Source organism: Cololabis saira, chromosome 18, assembly GCF_033807715.1.
Source record: "Cololabis saira isolate AMF1-May2022 chromosome 18, fColSai1.1, whole genome shotgun sequence".
NCBI classification, from domain to species: Eukaryota; Metazoa; Chordata; class Actinopteri; order Beloniformes; family Belonidae; genus Cololabis; species Cololabis saira.
Genome location: NC_084604.1, coordinates 27,121,744 through 27,138,726, shown reverse-complemented (window position 1 = coordinate 27,138,726; position 16,983 = coordinate 27,121,744). Strand labels below are relative to the sequence as shown.

Sequence of the window (16,983 nt, the reverse complement as noted above, 5' to 3'; positions counted from 1 at the left end):
CCCCCGGAAGGGTATATCTTCCGGCGTCAGCATGGGATCGGCTCCTTTTTTCTTCTCGCATCGCGCGTCTGAAGTACAGGACGGAAATAGGAGCTTTGTGAAGCTCCTTTTTTTCCTCCCTAAGAAACCCGCCGGCCCTGTGCAGCTTCGTGCCGTAAGGTAGGAGTAACGATTTTTTTTTTCGTCCTCCGAGGAGCTGTGGCCCACGCGGTATTGATGGTGTCGGGTGGCGGCGGCGTCTCCCCGCCCCGCCCCCCTGCCCAGCTGACAGAAGGTAAGCTGTCAAGCTGCGCCTGACACCTGATCACAATCTGCGCAGGGAGACAGCGTTTCGCTTGCTCTCCCCACTTATTAATGTGACGACATTATTTTTTCCTTGCAGATTATTTTTTTCTTTTGAAAAAAAAAAGAAAAAAAAAAAAAAAAAGACGGAAAAGGATTATTTTTTTCTTTTGAAAAAACAATACAAACACCTTTTTTGGTCTTGCTTACAGCCGTGGTGAAGGCCACGCCCCTCTCCCACCGGCTCATTTGTGGTGACGGCAGCGTTTCGCTCCCTCTCCCACTTTATTGTGGCAATGTGACAACATTATTTTTTCCTTGCAGATTATTTTTTTCTTTTGAAAAAGAAAAAAAGAAAAAGGAAAGAAACGAGAGAGGATTGTTCTCTTCTTTTTGAGTAAAGACGCCTATTTTTGCCTTTTCTCATAGCCGTGGTGACGGCAGCGTGGCCCTCCCCTCTCCCGCCTGCATATTGGCGGTGACGGCAGCGTGCTCGCTGTGGTGACGGCAGCGTTTCCGCTCCCCTCTCCCACTGACACACCTGTGTTGACGGTAGCGTGGCCCTCCCCTCTCCCGCCTTCATATTGGTGGTGACGGCAGCGTGCTCGCTGTGGTGACGGCAGCGTTTCCGCTCCCCTCTCCCACTGACACCTACGTGGTGATGGCGGCTCGTCCGCTCCCTCTCCCACCGGCACATCCGTGGTGACGGCAGCGTGACCGCTCCCCTCTCCCACCGACACATTCGTGTGGACGGCAGCGTGACCGCTCCCACCGACACATTCGTGTGGACGGCAGCGTGTCCGCTCGTCTCTCCTACCAGCACATCCGTGGTGACGGCAGCGTGTCCGCTCCCTCTCCCACTGACACATCCGTGCTGACGGTAGCGTGGCCGCTCCCCTCTCCCACCGGCATATTGGTGGTGACGGCAGCGTGCTCGCTGTGGTGACGGCAGCGTTTCCGCTCCCCTCTCCCACTTACACATCCGTATTGGCGGTAGCGTGGCCCTCCCCTCTCCCGCCGGCACATTGGCGGTGATGGCAGCGTGCTCGCTGTGGTGACGGCAGCGTTTCTGCTCCCCTCTCCCACTGACACATCCGTGCTGACGGTAGCGTGACCGCTCCCCTCTCCCGCCAGCATATTGGTGGTGACGGCAGCGTGCTCGCTGTGGTGACGGCAGCGTTTCCGCTCCCCTCTCCCACCGACACCTACGCGGTGACTGCAGCGCGTCCGCTCCCCTCTCCCACCGGCACATCCGTGGTGACGGCAGCGTGACCGCTCCCACCGACACATTCGTGTGAACGGCAGCGTGTCCGCTCCTCTTTCCTGCCAGCACATCCGTGGCGACGGCAGCGTGTCCGCTCCCTCTCCCACCGGTCGCTGTGATGGAGCGTTCATGCCCAGGGTGCATGGCCGCCCTGGACCCTGCGGATGACCAGGACCTCTGCGTGTCGTGCCTCGGCCCTGAGCAGCGGGGCCGTTGGCCAGCCTCCCCTCATCTCAGCCGGGGTCTTCTCTGAAGCGATCGGCAAGGAGAGTGGTGGGGGCCCCCAAACGACGGCGGATGACGAGCCAGCTCTCCTCGAAGGTAGATCGCTTGGCTGCCGACATGGAGCAGATGACGGCGCCCCTCCTCAATCTGCAACCTGGTACTGGCCAGGTGGAACCTGCCATGCCAGAGTTTGCTCTGGGGTCGCCACCGCCGCTGCCGGAGGACGCCATCTCCATTGCAGCCTCGGCGAGCCACTTCAACGTGTCATCAGGGGACCCGGCCTCACAGCGCTCGGGGTTCTCCTCGCACTCATCTGCCCAGAGCTCTCGGGAGGGGACGGTTTGTTCCTCCGTGCAGAGCATTATCCGCACTGCCCTGGCACACTTGCAGCCGAATGCACCGCGTGCGGAGGTGGCCTCTAGCGCCTTCCACAGGCGCAATCCTTCTCCGGTGGAATTCACATTCCGTCTTTGTCGGAGTTTTTTGAGGGCGCTGCACTCATGCTGGAGAGATGTCACAGCCGGCTGATGACCGTGCTCTGACGGCGATGGAGGACGCTGCTGTGGCTGGTCTCCACCACATGCCCCCCCCATCGAGCCCTCCATTGCAGCACTGATAGTGGCTCCTGATGAGGCTCTGAAGCCAGATCCCAAGTGCCCCTCTACCCAGAGTAGGGTTACTGATGGGCATATTTGTAAGGCTTATGAAACAGCGGCACGCATCGGCCGGCTGGGGAACACCCTTTTTTCATCTGCTACTGGCTCTCTCCACCTCCCTGCAGGATGCACAGGTGGATGATTCCACACAGGACATGTGTGACATATCCCTACAGGCTTTTTGCCTCCCAAACGAGGGAACTGGGGCGGCTGATGTCCACCCTGGTGCACACGCGCCGTCATGTCTGACTGGCGCAGTCACCCCTGACGGAGACTGCTCGTAGGGTTCTTCGTCAGGCACCGGCAGAGGCGGGGGAGCTGTTTGGGGCAACTGCCCTGGAAGCTCTGAACCGCACCGCCCTGGCTGATGAGACCAGGCAGCGGCTGGTGTACCTTCACAGGGGTGCGGCCGCCTCCTGTACACCGGGAGGCCCTTCACCGGCCCCCGGGCCTCGCCCCCGGCCACCTGCCCACGGCGGCCGGCGCGGCTTTCAGCGGTCTGTGAGTCAGCCTGCTGGTGACTTTCGCCCCCCCTGTGCGCGGACTGTCCCACCAGCGTCGGGGCGTTGATCCCGACCGTCGCCCCCCCGGGACGTCCGAAGCCCGGGGGAGACGGCGCTAAGGCCACGGAGCTGGTCGTCAGCTACTTTTCCGGCAGCAGCTCGGTTACTGGGCTGCCTGCTCATTGGGGCCCGGGTGGTTTCCACCCTAGCCCGGGGGTACGTATTGCGGTTCCGACACCGGCCTCCTATCTCCGGCCGGGTTGAGATGACCATCGTCAGAGACCCGGCAAACATTCCGGCTCGGGCTCAAGTGTTGCCCGCCCTACTGGCCAAGAGCGCCATCATGCCGGTGGACCCCCCGCCGCGGCCTGGGGGTTCTACTTGAGCTACTTTCTCGTCAGCAAGAGAGACGACGGACGTCGTCCCATCTTGGACTTGAGGGACCTCGACGAATACATGAAGGTCCTGCCCTTCCGGAGGCTTGACCACAGCAGATGCTCTGCGTTGGTCAGGAGGAAGTGGTTTGCAACTGTGGACCTACAGGGCGCTTGTTTCACGTGCCGGTCGCGGCACGTCACCGGTGGTTCCGGGGGCTCGCCTACCGGGGCCACCGTTGTCGGTTCAGGGTGCTCCTGTGCGGGCTCTCCCTGTCACCGAGGATTTTTTTCACCAGGTGCGTGATGGCAACCCTTGCCCCTCTTATACCTTTGGGCCTGCTGTCGCTACGCCCCCTGCAAAGTGGCTGGACAGCCTCGCCTGGATGCCAAGAGGCACGGGCGCAGGCTGGTCAGGGTTTCGCGGGTGTGTGTCTATACCCTTGCACCCTGGAAAGGCGGGACATTCCGGCTGAGGGGTGTGCCCTTCGGCGCTGTCCCCTCCCTGCCGGGAGGCTGTCATCAGTAGTCCTCCCGGGTCCGCACGCGCCACATCAACGTGCTGGAGCTCTGGGCTCTGCACTTCACACTAACATTTTTTGCAACTCCTGTGGGGGAGGCACGTGCCGGGTCGGTCGGACAGTGTGTCCACTGTTCCTTGATCGGCCACCAGAGGGGGCCCCGACTCTGCACAGCTGCTGCAGGTGTCCCGGGGCCTCCTAGCGTGGACGGCTCCTCGCCTGCCCGGCCTTCGGGCGATGTTCCTGCCTGGAGACAGGAACCGGGTGACGGACTTCCTCTCCCGGTGCAAGCCGCCTTTGCAGAGGGTCCTCCAGAGGGCTCACGGGCTCCTCTTGGTGGCCCCCTTCCGACCGGGGAAACATAGTTTCCACTGCTGCGGGGGCTCTGCTGCGACACAACATGACGCCCCCCAGAGGGACCGTCTTTTCCGGCCGGGGATTCAGGTTTTGCACCCCGACCCCGTCGCTTTTGGCTCTGAGTCTGGCCGCTGCGGCGCCCGACCCATTGTTGTCAAGCTGTCCTGAACCCGTCAGGGCTGGCATCTCGAATGCCCATGTGCCTCCCACCCGCCTCTGGTATGAGTGCGAGTGGGGGAGATTCTCTGCCTGGTGTGCAGACGGGGCAGAGGACCCTGTTCTTTGCCCCGTGGCCACGATCCTGGGGTCCCTTCGGTCCCTCCTGGATGGTGGCCGTGCTCAGTCCACTTTAAGGGTGTATGTGGCGGTCATTTCATCGCAACATGCCCTGGTTGAGAATGCCACCGTGGGGTGCCACCGGCTGGTTTCTCTTTCTCAGGGGGGCTCTGAGGCTGCCCCCCCCCGAGGAGCCCAAAGGCCCCAGTTTTCGATTCCATTCGATTTTATTTATATAGCGTCTAATACAACAGATGTTGTCTCTAGACGCTTTCCAGAGAACTAGAACATAAACATGAATATAAACCCCCGAGCAGTGTGGGACCTGCCCATGGTGCTAGGTGCCCTCTCTTCTCCACCCTTTTGGGCCCTTGGCCCGGGTGGGCCTGAAGTGGCTCTCTACGGAGATAGCTTTTCTCCTCGCCATGACATCGGCGAGTCGATGAGTTACATGCCCTGACAGTCAGCTCAGGGGCTACGTTGTGGCCGAACGTGGCGTTCCTGCCCTAGGTCCTGCAGAGAGTGGGCCAAGCCCTTTGTGCCCCGTACGGGCCCTTGCTGCTTATGCTACCGCGCCTGTGCGACGGTCGGAGCAGCTTGTTCTCTGCCATGGTGGCCCCAACAGGGGGCGTGCTGTTTCTGGACAGCGCCGTCCCACTGGGTGGTGGACACCGTCGAGCGCACCCACAGGGCCAGTGGCCGCCCCTTACCAGTGGGGGTGAGGTGCCACTCGACCAGAAGCGTCGCAGCTTCTTGGCTGCCCTGCAGGGGGTGCCTCTGGAGGACATCTGCACCGCGACTTCATGGACGTCGCCAGACACGTTCTCCAGGTTTTACCGGATCAATGTCGCCACTCCCAACCATTGGGCGTGGTTCTACTCCCGGGTCCTTCTGCCCCTGATCAGTGAGGTATGTGACCGGGATTCTATGTGACATTGTTGGTATTCGTCATCCAGTGCTTACAGCACCGCCTGGCGGTCAGTAGGGACGAAATAGAACGAAAGTTACGCCTGTAACTACGGTTCTATGAGTCCCGGATGACCGCCAGGCCTGCCGGTCACTCCGAATCCTCGTGCTCTCGCGAGAAGATTCTAGGAGCCGATCCCATGCTGACGCCGGAAGATATACCCTTCCGGGGGTCATGCAGGGGTCACGGGTGACGTGACATTGTTGGTATTGTACTCGACATGCGCATGCGCGAGGGGGAGATATCCAGTGCTTACAGCACCGCCTGGCGGTCATCCGGGACTCATAGAACCGTAGTTACAGGCGTAACTTTCGTTTCACAGAGATCTGAGTATTCATGCGTGGGAAGATAATCGAATTATTGAGGAAGGTGCTTTCCACTCCACGACACTACATGCCCTTTCGCTTTGGTATTCTTACAGTTAGTTAGAACAATTAGCAAACATGCGCAGCAGATTGGAAGCAGATGTAGGGGAGGACATCCACGCCAACGATGCAACAATGCTACTGTGTTGTTTTCATGCCGTGATTGTTATTGTTCCCGCTTCCGCGGTCTCGTCACTTCTGGAAGGGGGAGTCCCGGGCCAGTCAAAAGCTTGGCTAACCCTGGTTGGCGTACCGGTATACGTGCCGGAATAGCTTGATTTAGATCTGCATTATCTGGCTCTAATTGCTCGGTTTCAAGAACTCCAGTTGGGTTCAACTACAGCTCAACTAGTGCATGTAAACATACTGACTGTAACTTTAAATACCTGTTGTGTTTAAAAAAAGAAAAAAATCCATAGAAACAAAACATTCAGAAATAAATGCTCAAGTGTCCTTCTGAACTTTGCATGGTTTGCAGTACTTCTGTTGATCAATCTGGTAACCATGACAACAGCATGAGGTTTAAGGAATGTTTAAAGACAACAGAATTCATGTTCCCCAAGATGCCCAATATATGTATGTATGTATGTATGTATGTATGTATGTATGTATGTATGTATGTATGTATGTATGTATGTATGTATACATACATACATACATACATACATACATACATACATACATGTATGTATGCATGTGTGTGTATATATATGTATATATATATATATATATATATATATATATATATATAATGTGTGTATGTATTGGACCAATTATGAGTCTGAACTGAAATTATCTTTAAAACGGATCAAGCAAACTGCAGGACTGATCTTTTATGGAAAGATGTTGCGTGTTTTGACCTCACCCTGTCCCAGACAGCGCTGCCTCTTCCTGTGTTTTTTATTTGCATCTCAACAAAGAAAAACGTGTGAAAGCCATTTGTTTGTCTCCAGGCAAAGAGAGCTGTTTTGAGCGTATAGTCTCCCGCTTTGGCACTAACATTACATATGTTGTGATTGGCGATGGGAAGGATGAAGAGCATGCAGCTGGCCAGGTAAACAAACAACCTCTGAACTTTGACCCCTCTGACCATGTGACCCTCCTTCCTCCCCTTGTTTATTTGTTTTTTACAGGAAAAGAGAGTTGCTTTGAACGCATAATGCAAAGGTTTGGCAGGAAAGTAGTGTATGTTGTAATTGGGGACGGTGTGGAAGAGGAGCAGGCGGCCAAAAAGGTAATGGACCCACAACCTTACCCAGACCCCGCCTACTCCACGCAGTGTGAGCTCTGATTGGACGAAACCTGCCTTTCTTTGCTGCAGAAGTTTTGCGTTAGTCTTTGACTATCTCTCTGGATTACTGGCTTTTTTCCTTTTTTCATGGAGTGACGGGATACGAGTGAATATCTGAGAAGGGGGCTTGGCTTATTGTGTATGTTTACATACTGATGCATAAAGCTGAAATGTATATATCAAATTTGTGGGCCACCAGCAGATGTTGGCTAATTTTTATCTCAGGATTCCTTACTAGAATTAAATTCACAACAAATTAAATGAATGCGAAACGTACACAGTAACCAAGCCAGGGAAGAAATTTGTGTTTAGAACAATAATGCTGCTTTTTATCCAGTGATGCAATGTTTCTTTTGTTTTTTTACTTTATGGGAAAAGGTTGCATCACAGCAAAGCTTTGACACGCATTGTTTTACTTGAATTGGACTGAAATAGGACTGAATGGTCTCCTCTTCAGCTTTGGGTTCGGTTTATGATGCTGGTTCTGGGATTGGTTTGTAAAATACTTGGCATTTTTGGGATATATCTCATTCGCTTACTTGCTGAGAGTTAGAAGCTGTTTTTACAGCCACCTACCCGGTACGGTTCACAAGCAGTCATCTTTAATACCAAGTACGGCACCAGAAAAGCAGGTGTGCTGCAACATAAGTGGAAGCTGATCACATGACCACTGTGACAGGCTTCCTGTAGTTCCACTGTAAATTAATGAGAGCTCTTAAATGGTCATCTCAAGCAAGAAAATCCAAAGAAAAACTAAATTTAATCCTCATGTATGAAAAAATTTGTTAAAAAATACCTAAAGCCATTTTTTCATAAATTGATTTATGTTAATTAAAACTGTCCTATATTTGAAATGGACATTGAAAATGTCCTATTTGTAAAATGGAACAAGAAAAAGAGATTTATTTGTAATTTAATAACCAATGAATTCCTTCAGTTAACTGAAATATTATTTTCCAAAGGACTCTTTGGGAAAAACATTTTTTTTGCACATTAAATTCAAAGTTGAAAACAGCATAATTCAGTTCAGTTCAAACTGCTACAATCAGTCCCAGCATGTTTGAAAATAAAGCCTACTTTGAAATTTGATAAATACCTAAGTCATTGGCAACATTTATGTCAATAAATGCTAACTTCGCCACCCTTAAATGTATAAAAAGAGGGATAAAGACCATCATTCACTTCCTTCTTTAATGAGAAGCAATAAAACTACTACAAATAAGAATATACTATTAGTTTGCATCTCTGGTGACAAAGGCTGGTGGGTTATCAGGACTAAGCTTTGCTCAGCAGAGGAGTATCTTTTCAACTCTTTTGTGGGCATTAAACGTGTTAGTTATCTTTCAAGGTGTTTTTGGAGAATGATGCATTTCAGCAGTTAAAATGTAGCTCTCAGCACAGGGGTTAACATGCATATGTCCCAAAATGCCACATTTATTCTTTGTGTGTTAGAACTGCATGGATTTGGTTTGCAGTGCTGTTGCGAAGTGAGCAGCTACAAGCTACTGTAGTGTAGCTGGCATGCCTTTAGGTGGTGGTGATCAACTTGTGACAACAGTACATCTGGTTTTAATGCGTGTGTCCACTCCACAGCACAACATGCCTTTCTGGAGGATATCCAGTCACTCTGACCTGCTGGCATTACACCAAGCACTGGAGTTTGAATACCTGTAACTATCATAGCAATGCGGACTCTTGCAATGTAACCATGGAAGTGGTCAGCCAGGCAGCCCATTTTCTTTTCTATAACTATTTAAGAACAAAGACACACTACACTGCGACTGTTTGCAATTTCTTTTTTTTCCTGTTTTTTTTTTTTTTTTGAATGTCTGGATTTACAAACTCTTAACGGTCTTAAGCAAAGAGGTTAAAGGAGGTGAAGAAAAGGTCGATGGGATTCGTACACCTGGTCAGACCTCTGTGAAAACCCAGTCTACTGTCCATGCAGCTGAAGCAGAAACTGTGGAGGATAAAGAACTCCTGGGAGGACGTTCCTGCTCTCGGTGGAAGCCCCGACGGTTGAAAGGGGACTCGTCCGTCACTTGTAATCAACCATCCTCACCCTAATATTTGAAGGCTTCTCTGTACAGACTATAATGTATACTGGGATTTTTTAAAAGCATTTTCTTGAGTTATAATCACAACACAATGCACAACACAATGCAGTCTGTGGTAGAAATTTCTGTAAATTATTTCCAATAAACTTAAAACTGGATTTTTTTTTTGTCAAGAAACTAAAATTTTGGGGATGTCTTTTTTTTTTCCTCAGGATTTTTATATTGTTTTTCTTGTGAGGGGGTTAAAATGTATCATTTTGTGCCTTATTGTGGTTGAATGCATTTTTCTTTATTCAAAAATGTCTGTAGATATAAAGGAGAAAAACTATCCAAATGATCTATGCATCTTTTGTTTCCGACACCCCCCCGCAACACAACTCACACACAGAATCATCCACGGATAAGTGACCCACTAACAGCATTTTTAGAAAGACCAGCAGGAGCCCACATTCAACTCCCACTCATCAGTGCAGCTGGTCCTGGTAGCCTGGCATCGGCTCCCTGACCACACGGACCCGCTAACAGTATTGTGCATATGTCTTGGGCACCAAAGTCTTAGTTTATATTTAAACTTTATGCCTCTTTTGGATAAAATCTGGACACAGCAGCCCTAAGGTAGACAACCAAAGACTGAATATTTTTTTATCAGCATCAGTGACAAAAAAAACAAAAACCCAGTCTGTCTCAACACATTACAGTACCGTACAACTCTACCCAAGTACTGAGATTGATCTCCCTTCAGATCACTCGTTTTCAGGGTTTTTCTTTTTTGCAAATGTCAAGTCCATGTAGGTTTAATGACCAGTTTACTGATTTTTTTTTTTTTTATTTGTATACTGAAGAGACTACGTGATATGCATGGATGGAACATGATCTTTGATAAAAACAAGACTAATGGTGTAGGGCTGAAACGATTCCTCGAATAATTTGATTACAAAAAATGATCGAGGAATTTTCTCTGCCTCGAGGAATCGTTTAATTTTACCAGCTCAAAGCTTGGACTATGTTTAATGCAGCACAACGCGCTGACGCCACGCACATAAAGGTAGAAGAAAGAGGCGGCAAATATGTTTGGTTTTAACTAAAAGAAAAGGCAGAAAGTCAAGTGTGGGAGCATTTCAAGCTGGACACCAAGGTGAACACTGTTGCAACTGTTGTCAATTTTAGCTCTGTAGTCATTGATGGATAAAACGTCAAGTAGCACTGGTGCCTAATGTGCTCCAATACAGCAGGTCTCAATTTAATTTTGAATACTGCCAAAACTCAAAATCTTATCAAGACTTTAACTTAAAACTAAACTAGAACTTAAAATTTGCTTATTTATTTTTTCTAGTCACATTTCCTGAGATACCATTGCTGTTGGCTGTTTTAAACAATGTGCAACTAAAAATAAAGACATTGATTGTCTAAAAAAAGAAACCAGTTCATTAGGCGAAATGTCTTATTTTCTTATGTATATTTATAATTGCTCTTTAACTACACAAAAATGTTTTATCCGATTACTCAATGGAATTTTCAGTAGAATACTCGATTACTAAAATATTTGATAGCTGCAGCCCTAAAATGGTGGCTTTAAAGTGCTCGACTATCTGATTTTAAAGTTTCACAAATGAGGAAAAAGCACTTGAGGCAATTTTATTTCCACGTTTTATTGACTGCTCATTTCTTGGATTTGAAGTATTCTTCAATGACATCCTTGGCTTGAGACTCCTTTCCATAGTCCTGTAGGCAGTAAAACAGTTTAAGATGAATCAAAAGTGAAAGCTGTGTGTAAATTAACTGCAAATTGGCAGTATCATCACATAATTCTGCCAATGTGCATAAAACAGCAAAAATGAAATAAGCCTATAAATGGTCCTTGCCCGTGATATAACTGACCTTTTATTTTATTGAATTATAATTAACCAACAGAAATACACTTGGGGCAGTCCAGTGTACCTCCTAGGGATTTAGATTTTAAACCGGCAAACATATCAGCAGCTACAGCAGTTTGCCATTATTAAGATAAGAAAGCTTTGTTTCTATGGATCAACATTACAAGAATAATAGTATTTAAGATTATTAAAGTGTATCTGAATCATTTTTTTTCCCCCCAAATGAAAAAAGATGTGATCAAGTTTCCAAGTAAACTTGGGCGGTCACTGATTTACCGGGCCAGTCCACCCATGAATTTATACTGTGAGGGGAAACAAACTTCCAGGATTACTTTTTGATAAACTTCAAAGAACAAAAAGGCATCTGTGTGTGCCGTTTTAGCTGGGAGAAATATTTTTAACATTCTTTTAAATGAAAAATATCCAGCTATAGTTTTAATTTCTTGATCAGTTTTCTCCAAAAACATCACGATTTTAAAAACACCCAAAACAGTAGTTAAAGGAAACAAATGCACACAATGCCTGATGTTATGTTAAATGTAGCCATTTATAGGGACCCCAAATGTCACGTAGAGATCACGGGGCTCGTACCATGGCAATCATCTCGCCAGTAAATAAACAGCTGCAGCGCACGAGGGCACAGCACCTGCACTTGACTGGCAAATTTAAGCAATAACTACATAAATTGGAATTCATAATAACACATTGTTGAATTAGGCCTCAAGTACATTCAAGTGAAAGCCTTTAAGTCATTACTATACTGCAGACAGGATAGTAGACTCATATTCCTCACTAGTTGATAGAATTCAAACTGAACAGCGATGTTTACCTTGACAACGACACAGCTGCAGCCAACCACCTTGCGGGGTTTTCCTTCCCGGTCGATCTTGCACAGACCCACCCACTCACCGAGCTTCTTGTTGTCATCAACCTGGTGAGTTCAAAGAATCCACTTTAAAAACAATGCAATTATTAGATTAAATTACCAGTACTCTACAATTATGATATGAATAATATTCATAAAAAGGTCCAATCCAGACTAGTGTCAGGCAACTTTAATCTTCAAATAATAAGATGAAACGGTGTGTACTTGACTGCATCTCAGACAAACATTGGGTAACATTGGCAATCTCCTCATGGTGTTCAGTAGAGGGAGCCAAATTATCATCACTGATACAGCAGTACAACATGTGACTTAAGGCTCAGTTATGCTTCTGCGTCAAAATGACGCCGTGCCTACGGCGTGTGGTTTGGATCGACGCAGAGGACACGCCGTCACTGACGTGCACCTCCCAAAAATTGTAACTACGCGTCGAGGAGACGCCGTCCACTCGCAGACCGAGAGGGCTGTGATTGGTTCGTTTGAAAGCGAAGCATTTCCGGTTTCCGGTTTGAATCAGTAGTGAACTTCCAGGGCTCTTTTCTTCGTTTATGTGTGATTTTTTTTGTTTTTTGCACAATAGTTGTCCTTATTTCTTTGATTTACTGTGACCGGAAAAAGTCGGATAAACCATTCAGAAAAAGATCGCTAACTAGTGGCCGCGGGGGGTACTGCACCGCGACCAAATGGAGAGACGGAGAAGTCAAAAGGGTTCAGCACGGCGTCACGGCTGCGGCGTGTGCTCTGCGTCGGTGTGACGCAGAACCATACCTCAGCCTTAAGACGGTACCATCGGAGGATGCTGGAAAGAGCATCATTCATCTCTCAGAGTCCGGTCAAACAGACTTCCCTCATGGTAACTAACATTTTCAACAATTGTAACCCATATTCATGTCCTGATCAGTTACTGTGCTGCTCATTCAACTACTTATTAAACAGTATTATAGATCGATTAGGTGGTTTTTGCTTTAATAAATACGTTTTTTAGCAATAAAGAAATCAACGAGTGCTTAAAGATTAATATTGAAACACCAGTCATCTGCAGAAGAACAACCAACTAGAAAATAACAGCCAAGAATACCACATAAACCAATTCTAAATACACACCAAACTAGTTTTGCTTTCCATAGACATTAGCCATTTTAAACAAAATGCCATTAATGTGAATTGCGTAGATCCAAAGGACGGCACCACCATGGCATCTTTGGTGGAATGCAACAAGTTACTGACTGTTTCTCTACATCTTTCATCGCTACTTTACGTCAAAGTTAGACAAAAAGAGAAACCAAAAAAAAAAAAAACAAACATCACCGGAGACTTGCTTCAAAACAAACACGTTGGGTTCTGGTTGAAACATTAGCTACCATTAAAAAAAAAAAAAAAAAAAAAAAAAGAAGAAAAAATTGCCTTCATTCCATGTTGCAAAGGGAACAAAGCAACATCATCTCGAATGAGAATAGCCAAAAGACTTGTGATGCGTTCCAGATGTGTCACTGCAAAGCTGCTCTTCATGGCTGCACAATTAGTATGAATGCCAATGAAGCGACCAGTTTGCTGGTAAGTAAATAATTAAATAGCCTGTGACTTTACCCAAAAACAATAAATAAAAGACTCAATGCTGAAAGAAATGTCATGTGACCCATGAAACATGATTTTATCCAAGTCTTTCAGGTGTGATTCTGGAGTTTTTGATAGAACTGCATGAGAAGTAGTAGAGCACTATGATTGTAAACTTTTAAAATTCTTCTTTCTTTCGTAACTTCACAAGCAGCATCGGCTTTGTGGGAAACCCTCAGTGCCACAATGGATTTTACAACAAGGCATCATGACCTTCATGACTCCAAAACCTTGACCTAGACTACGTTAATCTGATCGAGCACATTTCTTTACCTTGATCAGGTTGATCTGGTGCTCGGCACAGAGGGCCTCCACCAGCTTGACGTACATGGGCTCGTCACAGTTGGCGGCGAGAACGCAGAGATGGGCCTGACGCCTGCAAAGTTAAAGGGAATTAACTGACAGTAGAGGCTTTACCGTACACAAACGCACTCAAATGATGTTAGATCTCAGACAGAAATTGGGTAACAATGGCAGACTTCCACACACAGTTCAGCAGAGGGAGCCAAAATATCATGGAAACATCCTACAAGTCAAGTCAACTTTATTTGTAAAGCACTTTAAAAACACCAACATGGTCCAAAGTGCTGGACAGGCGAATGGAAAACAAAGACAAAACACAAATAAAACAATCATACAAGGAGTAAGATAAATATTCAAAAACTATTCTTACTTGTCCAGGGCTTTGGCAGCCTCACGGATACCACGAGCAAGGCCATCGTGGATAAGTGCGGTCTTGAGCACTTCAGGGAGAGCCGTGTTTACATCCATCCCACCTCCAGCACCAGTGCTGTGAAACAAGTAATCAGAACTAGATTAACATTTCAAACCAAGTGAAATGAAGGCTGTTATATGTAATTATATTGAGCCTCTGGCGTGTCAGAAAGAGCGTCTCACTCATTGGAGAGTGAAGGGGTATCCGACAAAAGAATATAAATCATCATTCACGCAACAGAGAGCTCATTTCGGAATAAATGATAATCAAACTAAAGGCCTCAAAAAGATTACCTCTTTGTTGATATTTAAAGAAAAAGTAGAATTTAACAATCTTTTTATACTTAATAGGTTTAAGTTACATAATGTCAAATTCAGTTTTCATAAACGCAAAATAAGATAAGATAAGATAAACCTTTAACCACAGAGGGGAAATTTGCAGTTTACAGCAGCAAAGGGGATAGTGCAAAAACAAGAGGCATCAATAGAAAAATAACAGTAATAATAATAACACACTATAAACAGTAAACTGGTATACAATAATAATAATAATAATAAGAAAGATAAATAATAAGAAATACTAGTATATAAAAAGATAACACACGGATATTTACATAATTGCACGTTGCAGTGAGTGAAAGATATAGCACATTATTTCCCTTATGTACATTTATTGTCAGGTTGTATGTGGTCTAAAATTCAAGCAACAGTGCAAATAAACAATGACCACGTTTTCATTCATAAATATGAAGCTTAACAGAAGCTGTTCTACAAATGGCATGGCTTTGCACGTGTAATGCTTTACACCATAATTAGACATTTGATGAAAAAGACTGACATCTAAAACCTCACATGTAAGGTGTTTAACTGTCTCCAATATTTCATGTTCACTACTAGTGATTTTAGCAGGAGACTGCTATGGTTGGTTTCAACAAACTATAATTCCTTGATTCAGCTTTCAAAGTTAATTTTTCCCCATTTTAAATTTACAAAATCTTTGCAACCACGTGTTTTATCCCAGCTGAGACTTAAACCCCTATGTAGTTAAATGAGCTTAGCTCGCTGAAACACATAAATAAAGCCCTGAGTATTTCATCATAGACATCTTCCTACATCACTATCCTCTCCTCTCTGAAAAGCTGGGTCTTCCAGCACCACGTAGGTGGAGGTTTAGTGGAAACATGAACTTTATTCTGGCTTTAGTTGTGGAGTTGAAGCAGACAGAAACATCACGCTCACCCTTCCTCGGCCATTGTAGATTAATGATGGATGGCGGACTTAAAGTTCTGCAATAAAGAGAAGAAACGAAAGAGGGGTTATCATCCATCATAAATGACGCTTTGTGGCGACCTTATGAGGAAAGATGTTTGATAAATCGGGAGGATTGAGTCGGCGGGACAGAAACGCACCCTGAGCTCCTCTCGGGCAGCGGGTAAAGAGGACGTCACAAGGCCGCGACGGCGGTTTAACACCGCCAGGCCCCCTCAGCGCCAGCTAAGGTGTCCACAGCGATGCCTGCTGGAGTCTCCCCATCAACAGAGGTGTCAAAAGTATTCACATTCATTACTCAGGTACAAGTATAGATACTAGAGTTTAAAAATACTCCTGTAGAAGTTGAAGTATCAACTCAAGTTTTTTACTCAAGTAAAAGTATTGGTTTCAAAACTACTTAAAGTATAAAAGTAATGTAAGGGGGAAAAAAGCCATTAAGGACAAAAGCCATTGAAAATGAATGCATCTTAGTATAATGCAAATATATTAAAGAACCATATATGTGTACTATTGAGCATTAACATGTGTTTCAGAGAGCAGGAGATATGATGACTAGTTGCCTATAAGTATTGTAATGGTGCAAAAAGTCAAACTTCAGAGGCATGTTATCATTTATCCTAACCTTTATTGGAATGTACATCCAAGTTTAGTTGCAAGAATCTGAGGGCAACAGATGTAAGAACAAAACTGGACAAGAGCATCTGTGCCACAACCACAACCAAATTCACTCTATCCGGATGGAGCAATTTAACTGGATAGTTTATTTAAAAGGCCGAAATGAAATAGAGTGGCGAGGCTGTTTTTAAAATGTAAGGAGTAAAAAGTACAGATAATTGCGTGAAAATGTAAGGAGTGAAAGTAAAAAGTCGTCTGAAAAATAATTACTCCAGTGAAGTATAGATAACCAAAATTTCTACTTAAGTAAGGTAACAAAGTATTTGTACTTCATTACTTGACACCTCTGCCCATCAAGCTACATTGCATCAACTTCCCAATATGGAATAATAGGTGTATATTAATCAAGAGAAAATCCTTCTTTTACAAAGAATGGATGGAGAAAGGTATCTGGTCATTATGCATCTGTTGGATACTGGAGGTGATTTTTTAACATATGATGCTTTCATTGCAAAACACAACCTTGTTTGTACAAATAGACAATATAACACAGTAATTAAGGCAGTTCCACAAGCAATGATTCTCCAACTTAAAGGCATGATGACTTATTCTGTGGTTAGTCCACAAATGCCTTCTTTAGTTATAGATGGTTGTATCTTTTTAGATAAAAAAAATGCAATAATAAATTCTTGAGAACTAATTTTACTTTGGTGTGTTTCTCTTCACCTTTGAAGAGGAAACATATGTTTCAACATTATACTATTAGTTTTTTAATTAAGATGAGAACCAGTTACCCCTCCTTTCCACTTCCACCTAAGGCTAAAGAAGTTAATTTTAAAATAATGAATGAGATCTATCCATGTAATGATTTTT

The 16,983-nt window shown here is 45.8% G+C and overlaps 2 protein-coding genes and 3 non-coding genes across 12 annotated transcripts in view; 1 reads left to right on the top strand and 4 right to left on the bottom strand.

Annotated features, from left to right (window-relative positions):
- eya4 (EYA transcriptional coactivator and phosphatase 4) overlaps positions 1-9,461 on the top strand; it is a 60,467-nt gene extending 51,006 nt beyond the window's left edge. For 4 of the 8 annotated variants that reach the window (XM_061746325.1, XM_061746324.1, XM_061746326.1 and 1 more), the window contains 2 exons: positions 6,744-7,024; positions 8,675-9,461. In XM_061746325.1, coding sequence (XP_061602309.1) covers positions 6,744-7,024; positions 8,675-8,755 — 362 coding nt within the window. In that variant the 3' untranslated portion in view covers positions 8,756-9,461. Of the gene's footprint in view, positions 1-6,743; positions 7,088-8,674 lie in introns of those variants that run through there. The other 4 variants (XR_009784480.1, XM_061746327.1, XM_061746328.1 and 1 more) reach the window with 4 other exon arrangements.
- A 1,310-nt stretch (positions 9,462-10,771) lies between these two features.
- Positions 10,772-15,717, bottom strand: rps12 (ribosomal protein S12). The gene is made up of 6 exons (XM_061707153.1): positions 15,633-15,717; positions 15,463-15,509; positions 14,183-14,299; positions 13,783-13,885; positions 11,842-11,943; positions 10,772-10,860 (listed from the first exon to the last, which is right to left on the bottom strand). Exons 2-6 carry the CDS (start codon positions 15,474-15,476, stop codon positions 10,798-10,800), a joined length of 399 nt encoding a protein of 132 aa, XP_061563137.1. The 5' UTR covers positions 15,477-15,509; positions 15,633-15,717; the 3' UTR covers positions 10,772-10,797.
- Positions 12,108-12,190, bottom strand: LOC133418728 (small nucleolar RNA SNORD100). Its single transcript, XR_009770482.1, has one exon. It is a non-coding gene; the product is annotated as a small nucleolar RNA SNORD100 (small nucleolar RNA).
- On the bottom strand, positions 13,948-14,035 carry LOC133418729 (small nucleolar RNA SNORD100). Its single transcript, XR_009770483.1, has one exon. It is a non-coding gene; the product is annotated as a small nucleolar RNA SNORD100 (small nucleolar RNA).
- On the bottom strand, positions 14,384-14,459 carry LOC133418724 (small nucleolar RNA SNORD101). Its single transcript, XR_009770478.1, has one exon. It is a non-coding gene; the product is annotated as a small nucleolar RNA SNORD101 (small nucleolar RNA).
- Positions 15,718-16,983: the final 1,266 nt, after the last annotated feature.

Coding starts and splice junctions, on each gene's coding strand:
- rps12 (XM_061707153.1), bottom strand. Junction 13,886..14,182: donor GCTGCCAAAGCCCTGGACAA/GTAAGAATAGTT, acceptor TTAACTTTGCAG/GCGTCAGGCCCATCTCTGCG. Junction 10,861..11,841: donor GCAGCTGTGTCGTTGTCAAG/GTAAACATCGCT, acceptor TACTGCCTACAG/GACTATGGAAAGGAGTCTCA.